The sequence below is a fragment of the Hesperophylax consimilis genome, chromosome 26 (assembly GCF_061612785.1).
Source record: "Hesperophylax consimilis isolate HC1 chromosome 26, BYU_Hcon_1.0, whole genome shotgun sequence".
Classification (NCBI taxonomy): domain Eukaryota; kingdom Metazoa; phylum Arthropoda; class Insecta; order Trichoptera; family Limnephilidae; genus Hesperophylax; species Hesperophylax consimilis.
In genome coordinates this window covers 29,236,802-29,252,164 of record NC_142861.1, presented here as the reverse complement: position 1 = coordinate 29,252,164, position 15,363 = coordinate 29,236,802, and the positions used below count along the sequence as shown (strand labels likewise).

General features: G+C 38.1%; 2 protein-coding genes across 2 annotated transcripts in view; both read right to left on the bottom strand.

The window, feature by feature from the left end:
• The window catches only part of g (adaptor-related protein complex 3, delta 1 subunit-like garnet), a 28,025-nt gene extending 26,114 nt beyond the window's left edge, over positions 1 to 1,911 (bottom strand). The window contains exons 1-2 of the mRNA XM_089647478.1: positions 1,661 to 1,911; positions 1,408 to 1,503 (exon numbers count right to left, since the gene is read on the bottom strand). Coding sequence (XP_089503604.1) covers positions 1,408 to 1,503; positions 1,661 to 1,756 — 192 coding nt within the window. The 5' untranslated portion in view covers positions 1,757 to 1,911. The remainder of the gene's footprint in view (positions 1 to 1,407; positions 1,504 to 1,660) is intronic.
• Positions 1,912 to 3,886: 1,975 nt separating this feature from the next.
• The window catches only part of LOC149411404 (uncharacterized), a 35,932-nt gene continuing 24,455 nt past the window's right edge, over positions 3,887 to 15,363 (bottom strand). The window contains exons 6-9 of the mRNA XM_089647351.1: positions 12,323 to 12,449; positions 8,180 to 11,571; positions 7,297 to 7,449; positions 3,887 to 6,879 (exon numbers count right to left, since the gene is read on the bottom strand). Coding sequence (XP_089503477.1) covers positions 6,709 to 6,879; positions 7,297 to 7,449; positions 8,180 to 11,571; positions 12,323 to 12,449 — 3,843 coding nt within the window. The 3' untranslated portion in view covers positions 3,887 to 6,708. The remainder of the gene's footprint in view (positions 6,880 to 7,296; positions 7,450 to 8,179; positions 11,572 to 12,322; positions 12,450 to 15,363) is intronic.

The following is a 15,363-nucleotide window of genomic DNA, read 5'->3' as shown; positions in this document are numbered from 1 at the left end:
CTGCAAAAAGATTAGGTCGATTTGCAGCATGATTTTTAACGTATGTATATTTCTGGGGTCAATTCTAGAAATAGATTTTGATAATTTGAGTTATGTGTCAGAAAGTACTCTAAAATGTCCCTTCTTGCACATTTAATTTTTAATTAGAGATGCAAAGAATATTCGGTCACTATTCGGGATTCGGATATTTTTTTATATTTCTACTATTCGGCCAAATACCTAATAATGAAAATAAAAACGCATTTCAATCAAAAAGTGTGTATTTAATAAGAGAGTATTTCGTTATTTGATATTTAAAATCAATCAGGGAAATTGTGGAGAATGAAATCAGTTGTTCGGCGTTTTCTGGTAGCAGACGATTGCGTTTTTCTTCGTAGACTATATCAACTTCCGAAAATAGTCTCTCACTGACTTATAGACACTACTGCAAGGTGACGAATGATAAATTTAAAAAAACTTCATTAGGTTTGGATATTGTTTTGCCTTTGCAGACCACCAGGTGTAAGGGTTTGTCTTACGGTTGTGACAAGTCTTTCAAATAAAAATCTCAGTAGTGATAATATTCGGCGCTTCGGCCGAGAGAACGCTGCCGAATACTTGGCATTCGACCAAATCACTATTCATTGCATCTCTACTATATGTAAATACCAAAGTCAGTCACTTAGGATTAATGATCGACGGCTTAAAGAATGTAATGTTTATGACAAAATAATGTTATTTCGACATATTTTACACTAATAAATCGACGAACAAACATCTTTCAACAATTCACAAATTGAACATAGGGACTTCTGACACTAACCCACAGATTTATACTAATGATAAACACATTGATTTTTCTTTATTTATCAGTAATGTGATAAGTAACTAACTATAAGGCTACACAAAACAATGATCTTAGCTTGGACTTGAGAATCTGATATTAAAATACTTGAATACACTTCAAATATTTTGGTTGTATTTTGTCCGTAATCAACCATACCAATCTTGGACGTCTAAATTGACAACTTTTCATAAGAGCTGTTTCAAATTGCCGTAATATGAAATAAATAGAGGTTTAATGGAAAATATCAATCATATATTATATTTCTTATTTGATGCTCTCAAAAACTATTAAAAATGTAAACACGAAACTTCAAACAGTTTGCAGTTACAGTGTACATTGGGACAGTCAAAATGTTTATTGAATTAAATATTATATTATAACTGCGATTCAACAATAAATACGGACAAATCATTTCACCTTTAATGCGGCAACAAACATACTTTTAAATAAATCAGAATTCATGACATCCCAGCATACTTTCATTTGTGTACATATATTATTAGCATATTTTCTCCAAGTCAGCACAATTACAAATTAGGATAACAGAAGTGAAGAGAATTTGACAATCTTCCAAAACTTACGTATGTCAATTTGGCGACAGCATTTGCCTTCACAGCTAGATTGTCTTGCCGCAGTTCAATCTTTATCTCTTCCATACATTGGGCTATGTACTTTGCCTGTAAAAACAATGGATCAAACAATATTGTGTGAATGTTTACTCAAAAATTATCGAGATTTATGTCATGTCAAAAGAGAAAAAACTTTGTAATATCTCAGAAATGATATCCATTATGTTCTAATTCTGTTTTTTACGCGTATCATCGGTATATTTACCTCATTTTCTTTATTATTCCTAATTCCTCTGACTAAGTCTGTCAGATTTTTGTCGAAAAGCCTCTCCAAATTGCCTTTAACTTTCTTGAGAGCCATTTTGGTACGCTTCTTTGTGTTTCCGCCTCTAGTTTGATTAGTTTTATCGCGAATGAAATTTGTATTTTGACATTTGTGTACCTCCTAATTAATTTAGGCTAACTAACAATCGGATGACGGCCGAACTGTCAAGCGGCGACAGAACTCCATTTTCTTGTAATGTTGGCGTTTTCTTCTGTCAGTGTGCAGAGCCTGCTGAAGTTGGCCAACCTGATTGGTGCAATGGCGGACAATTCAAATTAAATTGGCTTCCAAATTAAACCTACTTATGCTTGTATTTTTTTCGTCAGCGCTAAATAAGATATTATTTGTTAGGGCTAATTTAATTTGAATACCGCATGCAGTAACTAATTTTCCTCCTTTTACTATCCCTTATATCCTACTAGCTACCATCTACCCGGCGTTGCTGGGGATTATCCTTAGGAGATAGACATATACTATTGCGGACTTTTTAAGATATACAATTCCGTAGTACATTATTTTGATGTATCTCAGCCAATAAAAAAAAGAATTTCTACAGTTATACCGAGGTATCGAAACCAACAAAAGTCCCGTAATCCCGGAATAATAATGGAATCTCTAATACAGGGTGTATCAGAACGCACGCGAAGGATTTTAACCAACAATTTTTTTTTTTAAAGAAAGACAAACATTCCCGGGTTACGAATAATCTGACAATATTTGAAAATCTCCTACTATCGAAAATGTTGCTTGTGTTGTGATGGAGAAACACACTACACCTGGGTGGGACCCAAACGCGATGTCAACTCAGCCACCGACCGATCAAATTCCGGAGCACATTTGGTGTAAAAAATGTAGGTGTCATTTTGCTGACAGATGATATATTTTTTCAATTAAAAACAAAAAAATACATTTTTCTATCATTGCCACGTCACAACGGATCAGTGATACGTGCTGTCTCGTCTGTACGGTACTGCTGGAATGAGACAGAGTACGTATCACGTGACCCGCTGGGCTGTACCCAACTACTCAATGGGGGCGTGTGATGGAAAATATATTTTTGCAATAAAAACACATAAATTTGTAAAACTTAAACTCATTTCGACGAATACATTTTTATTTGGTACACCTGAAACTAATAATAAAATCATAAATCCCTTTCAATGGCGTAAAATCTTATACATATCCAATTTTTCTTCACTTAGTACAAAAAATTTGCCTACCCACATTAAACCCGCGTTCTATACTGATAACAACTTGGGAAAATTACTTAAAAATACTAAAGATAAAGATCACAAATTTAGCCACTCAGGCATTTACCAACTATGTTGCAATGATTGTCCATCGTTCTACATAGGTAAGACAACTAGAAATATAAATATTAGAATCACGGAACATTTAAGATGTTTAAATAACAATAATTTTTCAGATGCCAATCATCTCATTTCCACCGATCATACTTTTAGTAAAGATACAGGGGTTAAAATTCTTCACCATAGTAATAAAGGCAAAAAATTAGATAATTTAGAAGCACTTGAAATCAGAAAATCCCTCAATAATAACTCCAGTATAATAAATAACCAAATTAATCTGTCTTATAGAGTCCTATTCTAGACATATTTCCAGTTAACCGCTCTGTTCTTACTGGAATTCCCGTAATTACCCCTTCCACTTTGTCCACCCCTCCCTCAAACACTTAACATTTTTGTGTATATATGTCAATATTTTGTGTAGTAGATCAGTTTTTAATATTCTCCTGACGAAGGAAGGGTTCTTCCGAAACCGGTAGAGTGAAAATAAAACTATAGTGGTCAAAAACAAATTTATGTTTTTATTGTAAATTATGATGAGCCACAAAGTGAATGCTTTTTACAATTACGTAATATATTTTTGGTTCATTATTGAAAAAAAAATCATCAGACAGCAAAATAACATGCGTGCTTTTATTTTCATAGAAAATGAATGAATGTGATAAAAAGTGCCGCGTACAACCGTTATCCTATAAACCTCAGGAACGTGGTGAAAAGGTTATGGTTCCATTTGTGCATCATGCATGCAGCGATAACGGCTACTGCACTGGATGCGGTTTAGCGAGACTCGCATCTTCCGAGGGAGAGAGAACCGGGAAGCACACATTTTGAACAAGAAAGGGTTTGTAATAAAACAAAGTTCACTTTTGAAGTAATTTTATTAGCAATAAGCATCTGTTTACCCTTCTATAATGTCATCGGCGATCACACAAGGCGTAGTTTGCAATAAAATATGCAAAACAGTTGTGATCATAATCCCCTATTCGTACATAACACAATATGTATCTAACAAATAATAACTATTAACTCCGTCAGAAACTTCTGAAGGAATTCCACCCAAACAGGCCCCAAGGGAGACTTCAAAAGAGCTTTCCGGTAAACATCTAGAGAAATTTCTGGTTTCACAAAATCTCAGTTCAATTACATTCATAATCTATTATTTACATTGGTAAATTCGTGAGAAGTACGGAATAATTCAACTTTGGAGAAAGAAGATACATATACATATGTATTTTAATAAGATACGGGTTCATATATATACACAACATAATATGTAATAGAAGATACAGGTCCATCATTAATATTGTATTCGATTTCCGCAAACTTTAACTTCAAATGAAAACAATTGAAGAAAAATAATTTATTGTTCTCTTTTCAATTGTATTTTTGAAAATCTATGGTCAAATTTATTAGTTCAATAGCTTTTCAATAGATGGCAATATATATATTTTTTTTATATCAACGTGGTTCATTTTATATATCCTGCAAACACAATATTTGTATGACCAATACATACACACCATCGCAAGGAACAAGAACTGCATACCGTGGCTCTTCAAATTTTTTTTTATTCAATAAATAATAAATAAAACAAATAATAATCATTCAATTACTTTTGCTTTAATACTTTTGCAAAATATTCTTGAAGATATTGCTATCTGTTACAAGAGTTTTGCTTTTTATGGATATTTCTTGGCCACACTTGGAAAAAGGGGTTACATACTGTGAGAATTAATGCAAAATATGCTATGTGCGAATGTAAAAATTGTATAGAATTTTTATCAAAAGATTGAAAAATCAAGCGCACATAGCGTGTTTTGCATTTCACCTATTCAAGTTATAATTATGAATAAGGTAACAACGAAGGGATATACATGCAATTACATTCAGAGTTTAAAGAGACAATACTTTGAAGCTAAAAGTCTATATAAATATGAATTGATAACAAATAACAGTTTTATAATTTAGATTAAAATGGACAAATACTTTGATTTAAATTAAATTTACTTAAAATGTCAGCAACCGGTTTCAAAAGAATTTATTTATTTCCGTGTTATTTGTTGTTAGTTTAACCTTTGTTACGGTGAAGGAGAAGTTCTTCCGAAATTCGAACTGACAGTTTGAATAAAGTTTATTTGTTGAATCAAAGTTATCTAAATGTGGTTTGCTACAATTTTTAAGAAACAAATAATTACAACATAATCACGGGAGGGTTTGAAAGTGCAGAAGTGAATTTTGTATTAATATCCTAACAGTTAAGACTAAGGCCCAGTTGTTTAGCAGAAATTCAAATGTTACTTTGTCATCAAATGGCCATTCAGCGCCATTTTGTTTTTCTGACATTTTAAAATTCTGTCTAAAAGTCTGTTTCAGCTTTCCATCAAATTGTAATAAGCAATAACAAGACGATTGTTCAAAAGCTGAAGACAACGGATATTTGATGACTTTTTTCACATGTGAATTTCTGCAAAACAACTGGGCCTAAATTATCAATAGAACCATTCAATTTCCTAAAATATATCTACAATGTACATGAGATAAATAATATAGTATGCATGATAACGATGAGAGACATTATAACGATATAAAAAATAATAATAATTAATTCCGAGAATGGGTTCTTTTGGTTGATCAATTGAAATGTTAATACCATCGAGAATCTACAGATTGGCTGTCACATCACAAGGTAGAGGGTTCTTTTTATATAGCGCTGATAGTAGATTTTGTCCTTTTCAGCTTTCTACCAAATTGTGATCAGGTGATAAGCACAACATGACAGCTGTGAGACCTAATCGACCTTATACTGGAAGGCTGCTGGACGCCAATGTTATATTGAATTTCTTACCCAGGAGGCTAGAGAGAACAATGGATGGTAGATTGAAACAATTTAACCTTGCAGTGCATTGCACATTACTGCAAGTTGATGGTAAGAATCGTTGAGGTCATTTGAGGTGACTGTAAGACTAATCTATAGATCTAGATCTATACCAATGGTAATAATTTACTAAAAATACATTATAATACAATGTACCATGTTGTATTCATAAATAAAATACATCTAGATACAATTAGAGCGAAACAAAACAATAACATAATCTATAACAATAATAATTTAGACACAAAAAGATGGACTGGGAAAGTAGAAAAGAAAATAAACGACTGTAATATCGCAATGCAGAAATTTTCCATAGACACTGTTCAGAGTTGTTGCATCTGAATTTGCAAACCTAACCTAACCTCAATTAGGTGTAAAACATCCGACTCAATCTCAAGAAAGACAGACATTCCTAGCTAATTGACATTAAATGATTTCATCAAACTGCATTTAAGATAACACACATAAGAATCAATTTTTGATTCAACCCAATGTGATTGGATGTGTCAACTGTCATTTATTGTTAGTTCAATGCCGAATGACGATTGAATAAACGTAGACTAACCAGATATACTCCAACCATCGATAGCTTGCTGACGGTGAAATCTGCAACTACAGGATGTCAATGTGCAATCAATATTAAATATTGTGTAGTTCCTGATTTGACCACATGCATCACTCAGTGAATGGAGTACATTCAGCGTATTATCTATTTGATTTGCAATAGAAAGTTTGATGGACGTTGGGATATCATGTAATTTTCTGCAGTGCGGTGTGAGAGTGTGGTGTCGGTGTGGGTGCGGCGTTTACGCGTATTTGGGGATCTCGAACTTGACGTCGAGGTGGGCGGCCTTGGCGAGCGTGATGATATCGGACAGCTGAACGGCGAGGGTGGCGGCCTCGTCAAGGTCGTCGCGGGGCAGGATGCGCAGGCCAGAGTCGGCAATCAGCTTCTTGGCCTCGTTCACCATGGTTCCCTGAAGACATACAGAGGCGTGTCAATTCAATTATGAATTTATATAAGTAATAGATTGTGGTTGTATGAAAATTTAACAACACACTGAAGAGATAAACCAATAGAAATGTGTTGTGGACGGGTCAGTGTGCCCAAAGCAAGTCCAATTTTATTTTACTTCTGTGAAATTGATCCAAACATTTATAATATTGAAATCCTTTTTTCACCCTTCTCTAGACAAAAAAATATTGACCACCGTTTTTGGTCATATCCCAAAATGTATAATTTTTAAAAATATTATTATTTTTTAATGATAAACTAATGTTTATAAGACAAGGTTTTTTTATGCATAGCACAAAGGATAACAAATTATTACTTATAATAATTTATAAATACTATCGGGAGCATCCTTTTTGATGTAACACGATGTAGGACATACCTGGAGACGGCAGATGATAGGGATCTTGAGGTTGAGTTCCTTGGTGGCCTGAATGATTCCCTCAGCGATGACATCACAGCGCATGATTCCTCCAAAGATGTTGACAAGGATGGCTTGCACCTTGGGGTCGGAGCTGATGATCTTGAAGGCTTCCTGGAATGAAGAAATAGAGATCAGAGAAAATAAAATAACATTCTAACCTCTGCATTTACAGTTTTGAAGAACGTACAATGCACTGGAATGGCAGTGTCAACCTAGTACATTCATTTTGTCTTTCATCTTGTTGGTTCTACTAGGTTAGTTAAAGACAAAAATAAGAATGTCACTTTATCAAGTACATACATACAGCATGAAAATAACTTTTTATTAATAATATTGAAGGGTGCTTATTGAAGTTTCTTGTGTGCCCCTACAGGTTTAGTAAGAATAAAAGTAGCACAGAATTTGAGACATCATGCAAGCTACATAACGAACAAATTTTTTTATACCGCACAAGCATTTCACTGCCCAGAGTCAAGTGGGTCAAATCAAATAGAGGACTTTAAATATTTACAGCGAATATAGAAATTAAGGTTAGGTCAACCATATGCGTGGATTAATCTCAGCCAATCGTTAAATTAAATTAAATAATCGGAAATTTTAACTGTTAAAGTGTTGTTTACATAGATTCAAAATAGTGAAGTTTAGATTGAAGATGGCGCAACTTTTGACACCAAAATTTATGTTTTATGACACGAACTAAAAACATAAAATTTAAAGTTTGAAGAATTTGAAAAAAGAATAGAAATATCATGAATCGTACGGCGGCGTGTATTATTATATGGGCACAACTCTTAATCCAAAAACCTTCCGGCGTTCAAAAGAAATCGAGAGGTGTACTCACATAAACAGCCTTGGTAGAAGCACCGCCTCCAACGTCCAGGAAGTTGGCGGGCTTGCCGCCATGCAGAGAGATGATGTCCATGGTGGCCATGGCGAGCCCGGCGCCGTTGACCATGCAGCCGATGCTGCCATCCAGCGCAATGTAGTTGAGGTCGAACTCGGCCGCATTCACCTCCTTGGGGTCCTCCTGTGTTGTGTCGCGCAGGGCAAACAGCTCCTTCTGCCGGAACTCAGCGTTGTCGTCGAAGCGGATCTTGGCATCCAGACCGAAGACTAGAAAAAGGTTCATTTGGAGTAAGTAAGAAGGTAGAAGACTTGTACTAATGCAACCACCAATACAATAGATTGTGGCTGAGGTGACAGGGATTCCTAGCCAAGTCCTCCAGTTGAGGTCGAACTCGGCCGCATTCACCTCCTTGGGGTCCTCCTGTGTTGTGTCGCGCAGGGCAAACAGCTCCTTCTGCCGGAACTCAGCGTTGTCGTCGAAGCGGATCTTGGCATCCAGACCGAAGACTAGAAAAAGGTTCATTTGGAGTAAGTAAGAAGGTAGAAGACTTGTACTAATGCAACCACCAATACAATAGATTGTGGCTGAGGTGACAGGGATTCCTAGCCAAGTCCTCCAGTTGAGGTCGAACTCGGCCGCATTCACCTCCTTGGGGTCCTCCTGTGTTGTGTCGCGCAGGGCAAACAGCTCCTTCTGCCGGAACTCAGCGTTGTCGTCGAAGCGGATCTTGGCATCCAGACCGAAGACTAGAAAAAGGTTCATTTGGAGTAAGTAAGAAGGTAGAAGACTTGTACTAATGCAACCACCAATACAATAGATTGTGGCTGAGGTGACAGGGATTCCTAGCCAAGTCCTCCAGTTGAGGTCGAACTCGGCCGCATTCACCTCCTTGGGGTCCTCCTGTGTTGTGTCGCGCAGGGCAAACAGCTCCTTCTGCCGGAACTCAGCGTTGTCGTCGAAGCGGATCTTGGCATCCAGACCGAAGACTAGAAAAAGGTTCATTTGGAGTAAGTAAGAAGGTAGAAGACTTGTACTAATGCAACCACCAATACAATAGATTGTGGCTGAGGTGACAGGGATTCCTAGCCAAGTCCTCCAGTTGAGGTCGAACTCGGCCGCATTCACCTCCTTGGGGTCCTCCTGTGTTGTGTCGCGCAGGGCAAACAGCTCCTTCTGCCGGAACTCAGCGTTGTCGTCGAAGCGGATCTTGGCATCCAGACCGAAGACTAGAAAAAGGTTCATTTGGAGTAAGTAAGAAGGTAGAAGACTTGTACTAATGCAACCACCAATACAATAGATTGTGGCTGAGGTGACAGGGATTCCTAGCCAAGTCCTCCAGTTGAGGTCGAACTCGGCCGCATTCACCTCCTTGGGGTCCTCCTGTGTTGTGTCGCGCAGGGCAAACAGCTCCTTCTGCCGGAACTCAGCGTTGTCGTCGAAGCGGATCTTGGCATCCAGACCGAAGACTAGAAAAAGGTTCATTTGGAGTAAGTAAGAAGGTAGAAGACTTGTACTAATGCAACCACCAATACAATAGATTGTGGCTGAGGTGACAGGGATTCCTAGCCAAGTCCTCCAGTTGAGGTCGAACTCGGCCGCATTCACCTCCTTGGGGTCCTCCTGTGTTGTGTCGCGCAGGGCAAACAGCTCCTTCTGCCGGAACTCAGCGTTGTCGTCGAAGCGGATCTTGGCATCCAGACCGAAGACTAGAAAAAGGTTCATTTGGAGTAAGTAAGAAGGTAGAAGACTTGTACTAATGCAACCACCAATACAATAGATTGTGGCTGAGGTGACAGGGATTCCTAGCCAAGTCCTCCAGTTGAGGTCGAACTCGGCCGCATTCACCTCCTTGGGGTCCTCCTGTGTTGTGTCGCGCAGGGCAAACAGCTCCTTCTGCCGGAACTCAGCGTTGTCGTCGAAGCGGATCTTGGCATCCAGACCGAAGACTAGAAAAAGGTTCATTTGGAGTAAGTAAGAAGGTAGAAGACTTGTACTAATGCAACCACCAATACAATAGATTGTGGCTGAGGTGACAGGGATTCCTAGCCAAGTCCTCCAGTTGAGGTCGAACTCGGCCGCATTCACCTCCTTGGGGTCCTCCTGTGTTGTGTCGCGCAGGGCAAACAGCTCCTTCTGCCGGAACTCAGCGTTGTCGTCGAAGCGGATCTTGGCATCCAGACCGAAGACTAGAAAAAGGTTCATTTGGAGTAAGTAAGAAGGTAGAAGACTTGTACTAATGCAACCACCAATACAATAGATTGTGGCTGAGGTGACAGGGATTCCTAGCCAAGTCCTCCAGTTGAGGTCGAACTCGGCCGCATTCACCTCCTTGGGGTCCTCCTGTGTTGTGTCGCGCAGGGCAAACAGCTCCTTCTGCCGGAACTCAGCGTTGTCGTCGAAGCGGATCTTGGCATCCAGACCGAAGACTAGAAAAAGGTTCATTTGGAGTAAGTAAGAAGGTAGAAGACTTGTACTAATGCAACCACCAATACAATAGATTGTGGCTGAGGTGACAGGGATTCCTAGCCAAGTCCTCCAGTTGAGGTCGAACTCGGCCGCATTCACCTCCTTGGGGTCCTCCTGTGTTGTGTCGCGCAGGGCAAACAGCTCCTTCTGCCGGAACTCAGCGTTGTCGTCGAAGCGGATCTTGGCATCCAGACCGAAGACTAGAAAAAGGTTCATTTGGAGTAAGTAAGAAGTTAGAAGACTTGTACTAATGCAACCACCAATACAATAGATTGTGGCTGAGGTGACAGGGATTCCTAGCCAAGTCCTCCAGTTGAGGTCGAACTCGGCCGCATTCACCTCCTTGGGGTCCTCCTGTGTTGTGTCGCGCAGGGCAAACAGCTCCTTCTGCCGGAACTCAGCGTTGTCGTCGAAGCGGATCTTGGCATCCAGACCGAAGACTAGAAAAAGGTTCATTTGGAGTAAGTAAGAAGGTAGAAGACTTGTACTAATGCAACCACCAATACAATAGATTGTGGCTGAGGTGACAGGGATTCCTAGCCAAGTCCTCCAGTTGAGGTCGAACTCGGCCGCATTCACCTCCTTGGGGTCCTCCTGTGTTGTGTCGCGCAGGGCAAACAGCTCCTTCTGCCGGAACTCAGCGTTGTCGTCGAAGCGGATCTTGGCATCCAGACCGAAGACTAGAAAAAGGTTCATTTGGAGTAAGTAAGAAGTTAGAAGACTTGTACTAATGCAACCACCAATACAATAGATTGTGGCTGAGGTGACAGGGATTCCTAGCCAAGTCCTCCAGTTGAGGTCGAACTCGGCCGCATTCACCTCCTTGGGGTCCTCCTGTGTTGTGTCGCGCAGGGCAAACAGCTCCTTCTGCCGGAACTCAGCGTTGTCGTCGAAGCGGATCTTGGCATCCAGACCGAAGACTAGAAAAAGGTTCATTTGGAGTAAGTAAGAAGTTAGAAGACTTGTACTAATGCAACCACCAATACAATAGATTGTGGCTGAGGTGACAGGGATTCCTAGCCAAGTCCTCCAGTTGCGTGCGCAACTAATTTTCTCCTCCGGATTGGTAGTCGAGGATCGTAACCACTCGACCTGTCTATAGATGGAAATAAATCTCGAGTGAAAATACTGGTTTAGCATCTTAGAAAGGCAGGCAAACGTCAGTTACAGACGTGTTGCATTGTTTAATTCCTATAACTCTTCAGCGTTTGTTTTTTTACTGAAGGAGTAAACATTATTATGAAATGTTAAATGTATGTTTTGTAAACAGTAGACATATTATTGTAAGCATCGGTAATAGTGTAATTATGTATATTTTTTCAATACATTGCAGTAAAAGATGAAATGCCGGCATTTTCTTCTAAACATACATAGATGATGACTGAGAAATTGCATTAAAGCTCTGCTATCACGACTATTCACCCCAAATTTTTAATTTACAGGATGTATCAGCACGTACACCAGAGATTTCAACCAGCGATTCCTGAACACGTTTGGAGTAAAAAAATTTGTTGTCATTTTGCTCTACGATAATATATTTTCTATTTCTATCATACGTCGCCACCGACCACACTGTGACGATACTCGCTCTATCTTGTCTGTGCGGTGCTGCTGGAATGCGATAGGTTGTAGAGTGGCGACGTGATGGAAAAAAAAAGTCCTTCAACTCACATTCTCCGGTCTTGGCGTCCTCTGCGTATGGGTTGATCTCCACCAGGAGGGCATCCTTCTTCACAAATAGGTCGTACATCTTTATCAGCATCTCCGCTGTCTGCTCTTTCTGCTCTCCCAGCCCAACCTACAACAAAGGAAAGCGAAGGAATACAGAAACCAGTACATACTTTTATACCGAATCTTGTCTTTGATATAATTCATACAAACATATTATTTATTTAAATGATACCAGCATTCCCTGACTTTTAACGCTCTTTTTACCACCAAAATAAACAATATGACATTTTGCATTAGGGAGTGAATACTGAAAATATACAATATGACATCTTGCATTAGGGAGTGAATACTGAAAATATATAATATGACATTTTGCATTAGGGAGTGAATACTGAAAATATACAATATGACATCTTGCATTAGGGAGTGAATACTGAAAATACACCGGATCCACTGACATAAGAATAAATAGACCTGTCCTAAAGCCAAATTTCCGTACCATTTTGACGCTCTGAAGGCAACCACTTAGGGTTCATACATGTGCCCCCTTACTAATAAATGTATTTCTTACGTTAGCGGGAATTTAACATTGATAAATCTCCAGTATTCGATTTTTGAACGTGAAAAGAATAAAATTTTCGACCGCTGTTCAACTCTAGTGTGCCAATATAACTAGCTATTCTAAGGAAACTACTTAGGGTAGATTACATACTATTTTTATTAATGTACTAGTGGATCCCACGCAATGCTTCGGTAATGTCTTTCTGGACGCCTTGGACTTCTTCCACCATTTACTGTTACCACAATATTACTATTAAAAAACTACATTACATGGACTTTAATTCCACTCCATATCTCATTATGGTGCAGAGATATTGCGTTAAGTAATCCTCGGGCTTCCCCGGCTTCTTCTACAATTTGAAAATATTTAAACACTCATAATAATAACTAAAATCTGTTTCTGAAAAAATAAGAAAATACACAGATTTATGAAATGAGATTAAAAGAATTTGGCATTCTCAGACTATAAAAATATTACCATTTGTTATTTCGGCTACTGGCATTATACCTAGCTCTCTCTTTCAAAATTTAGGCGTATTGGATCTGTCAAAGAATTTATATATACATAAAAATGCAAAAATCAGTCATTTTAAATACATGTAGGATTAAGAAAGATTTTTTAAATATTTATGTTGAGGGATCAGTAGGATTTATAGGTCCAGTTAGAAGTTCTACCGAGCCGAATCCTCTGATATGAAAAATATCTGGAGTCTGTGAATTATTTTCCCATTTGATCTCTGGTGAGTTGACGTGTTGTTTTTGTATTGTTTTGTATTTACAGTAGAACCTCGTTAATTCGAAATCCACCGGACATCAAAAATCAAATTTCGAATTAACGAATTCCCACGTAATTCGGAATTTTATGAAGAAAAAAAAAAAAAAAACGCCGAAAATCGATTTTCTCGGCCGCCTCTTCAAATCCAGGTGGAATTTTAGTTGTAAATTCGTATTAATACCAATTATTTCTTTATTTTCGCGGCCGATTACCGTAGCGGTGGGTCCTTTAAATTCAGATATTCGCAATAAATTCGTAGAAATGCTATATATTTACGCGAAAATCGAGATTTCGCTGCCGATTTCGGTCGCGGCCTACCCTTTAAATTGAGATATTCGTAAAAATACGATATATTTCCGCGTAAATCTAGATTTCGCGGTAATTTTCCGTCGCGGCCGGACCTTTATTTCAAATATTCGCATTTAAATTGGTAAAAATACGACATATTTCCGCGTAAAACGAGAATTCGCGGCCATATTCCGTCGCGGTCGGCTCTTTAAATTCAGATATTCGAAATGAATTCGCAATAATACGATATATTTCCGTGTAAATCGAAAATGCGCGGCCGATTTCTGTCGCGGCCGACCCTTTAAATTCAGATATTTGATGTCAATTCGTAAAAATATGATATATTTCCGCGTAAATCCAATTTTATTGGCAGTTTTTCGTCGCGGCCGGCCTTTCAAGTTCAGATATTTGAAGTAAATTCGTAAAAATATGTCATATTTCGGCGTGAATCGAATTTTTTCGGCCGATTTCCGTCGCGCCGTATTTTTTAACTCGGATATTCGAAGTAAAGTTAGTAAAAATACGATATATTTCCGCGTAAATTGAAATTTCGCGTCCGATTTCCGTCGCGGCGGGTCCTTTAAAATTCAGATATTCGAAATAAATTCGTAAAAATACGATATATTTACGCGTAAATCGAGATTTCGCGGCCGATTTCCGTCGCAGCGGGCTATTTAAATTCAAATATTCGAAATAAATTCGTAAATATACGATACATTTACGCGTAAATCGAAATTTCGCGGCCGAGTTTCGTCGCAGCCGACCCTTTAAATTCAGATATTTGGTGTAAACTCGTAAAACTACGACATGTTTCCGCGTAAAACGTATTTTCTCAGCCCTTCAAACTCAGATATTCTAAATAAATTTGAAAAAGTATGACATTCCAGTGTAAATCAGATTTACAAGATAATAATACTAATTAGGACGATGTATAACCACGTAAAAATACATTTTTCGGCGTTTTACCGCCACGGCTGACTTTTAGATTCAGATTTACGAAATATTATGATTTATTTTCGCAAAAATCAAATTTTTTCGCCTTACACGAACAAATTTTCGTGCGCGGACAAAAATAAATTTCGAATTACGAATTAACGAATTTCGAATTAAAAAAAATTTTGTATGAAAAAATTTTTCTGCGGAAATTTTTTTGGCGAAAATTTCGAATTACGCGTTTTTTCGAATTATCGGGGTTCGAATTAACGGGGTTCTACTGTATTATGCTTATATAATGAACTTGCATAATGTTGATTGACTAGATGATCATTTGTGGAAAAGTGTGTGAAAGGGTTTAGTTTTTCCTGTGGGAAGATTTAACCCAGACATAAAGTCGGAAAAAATAAAAATAACAAACCGTGAAATTTATTTCATTGGCACTAATAATAAACAAACATTGAAATTTTCAGTGATATGGGTT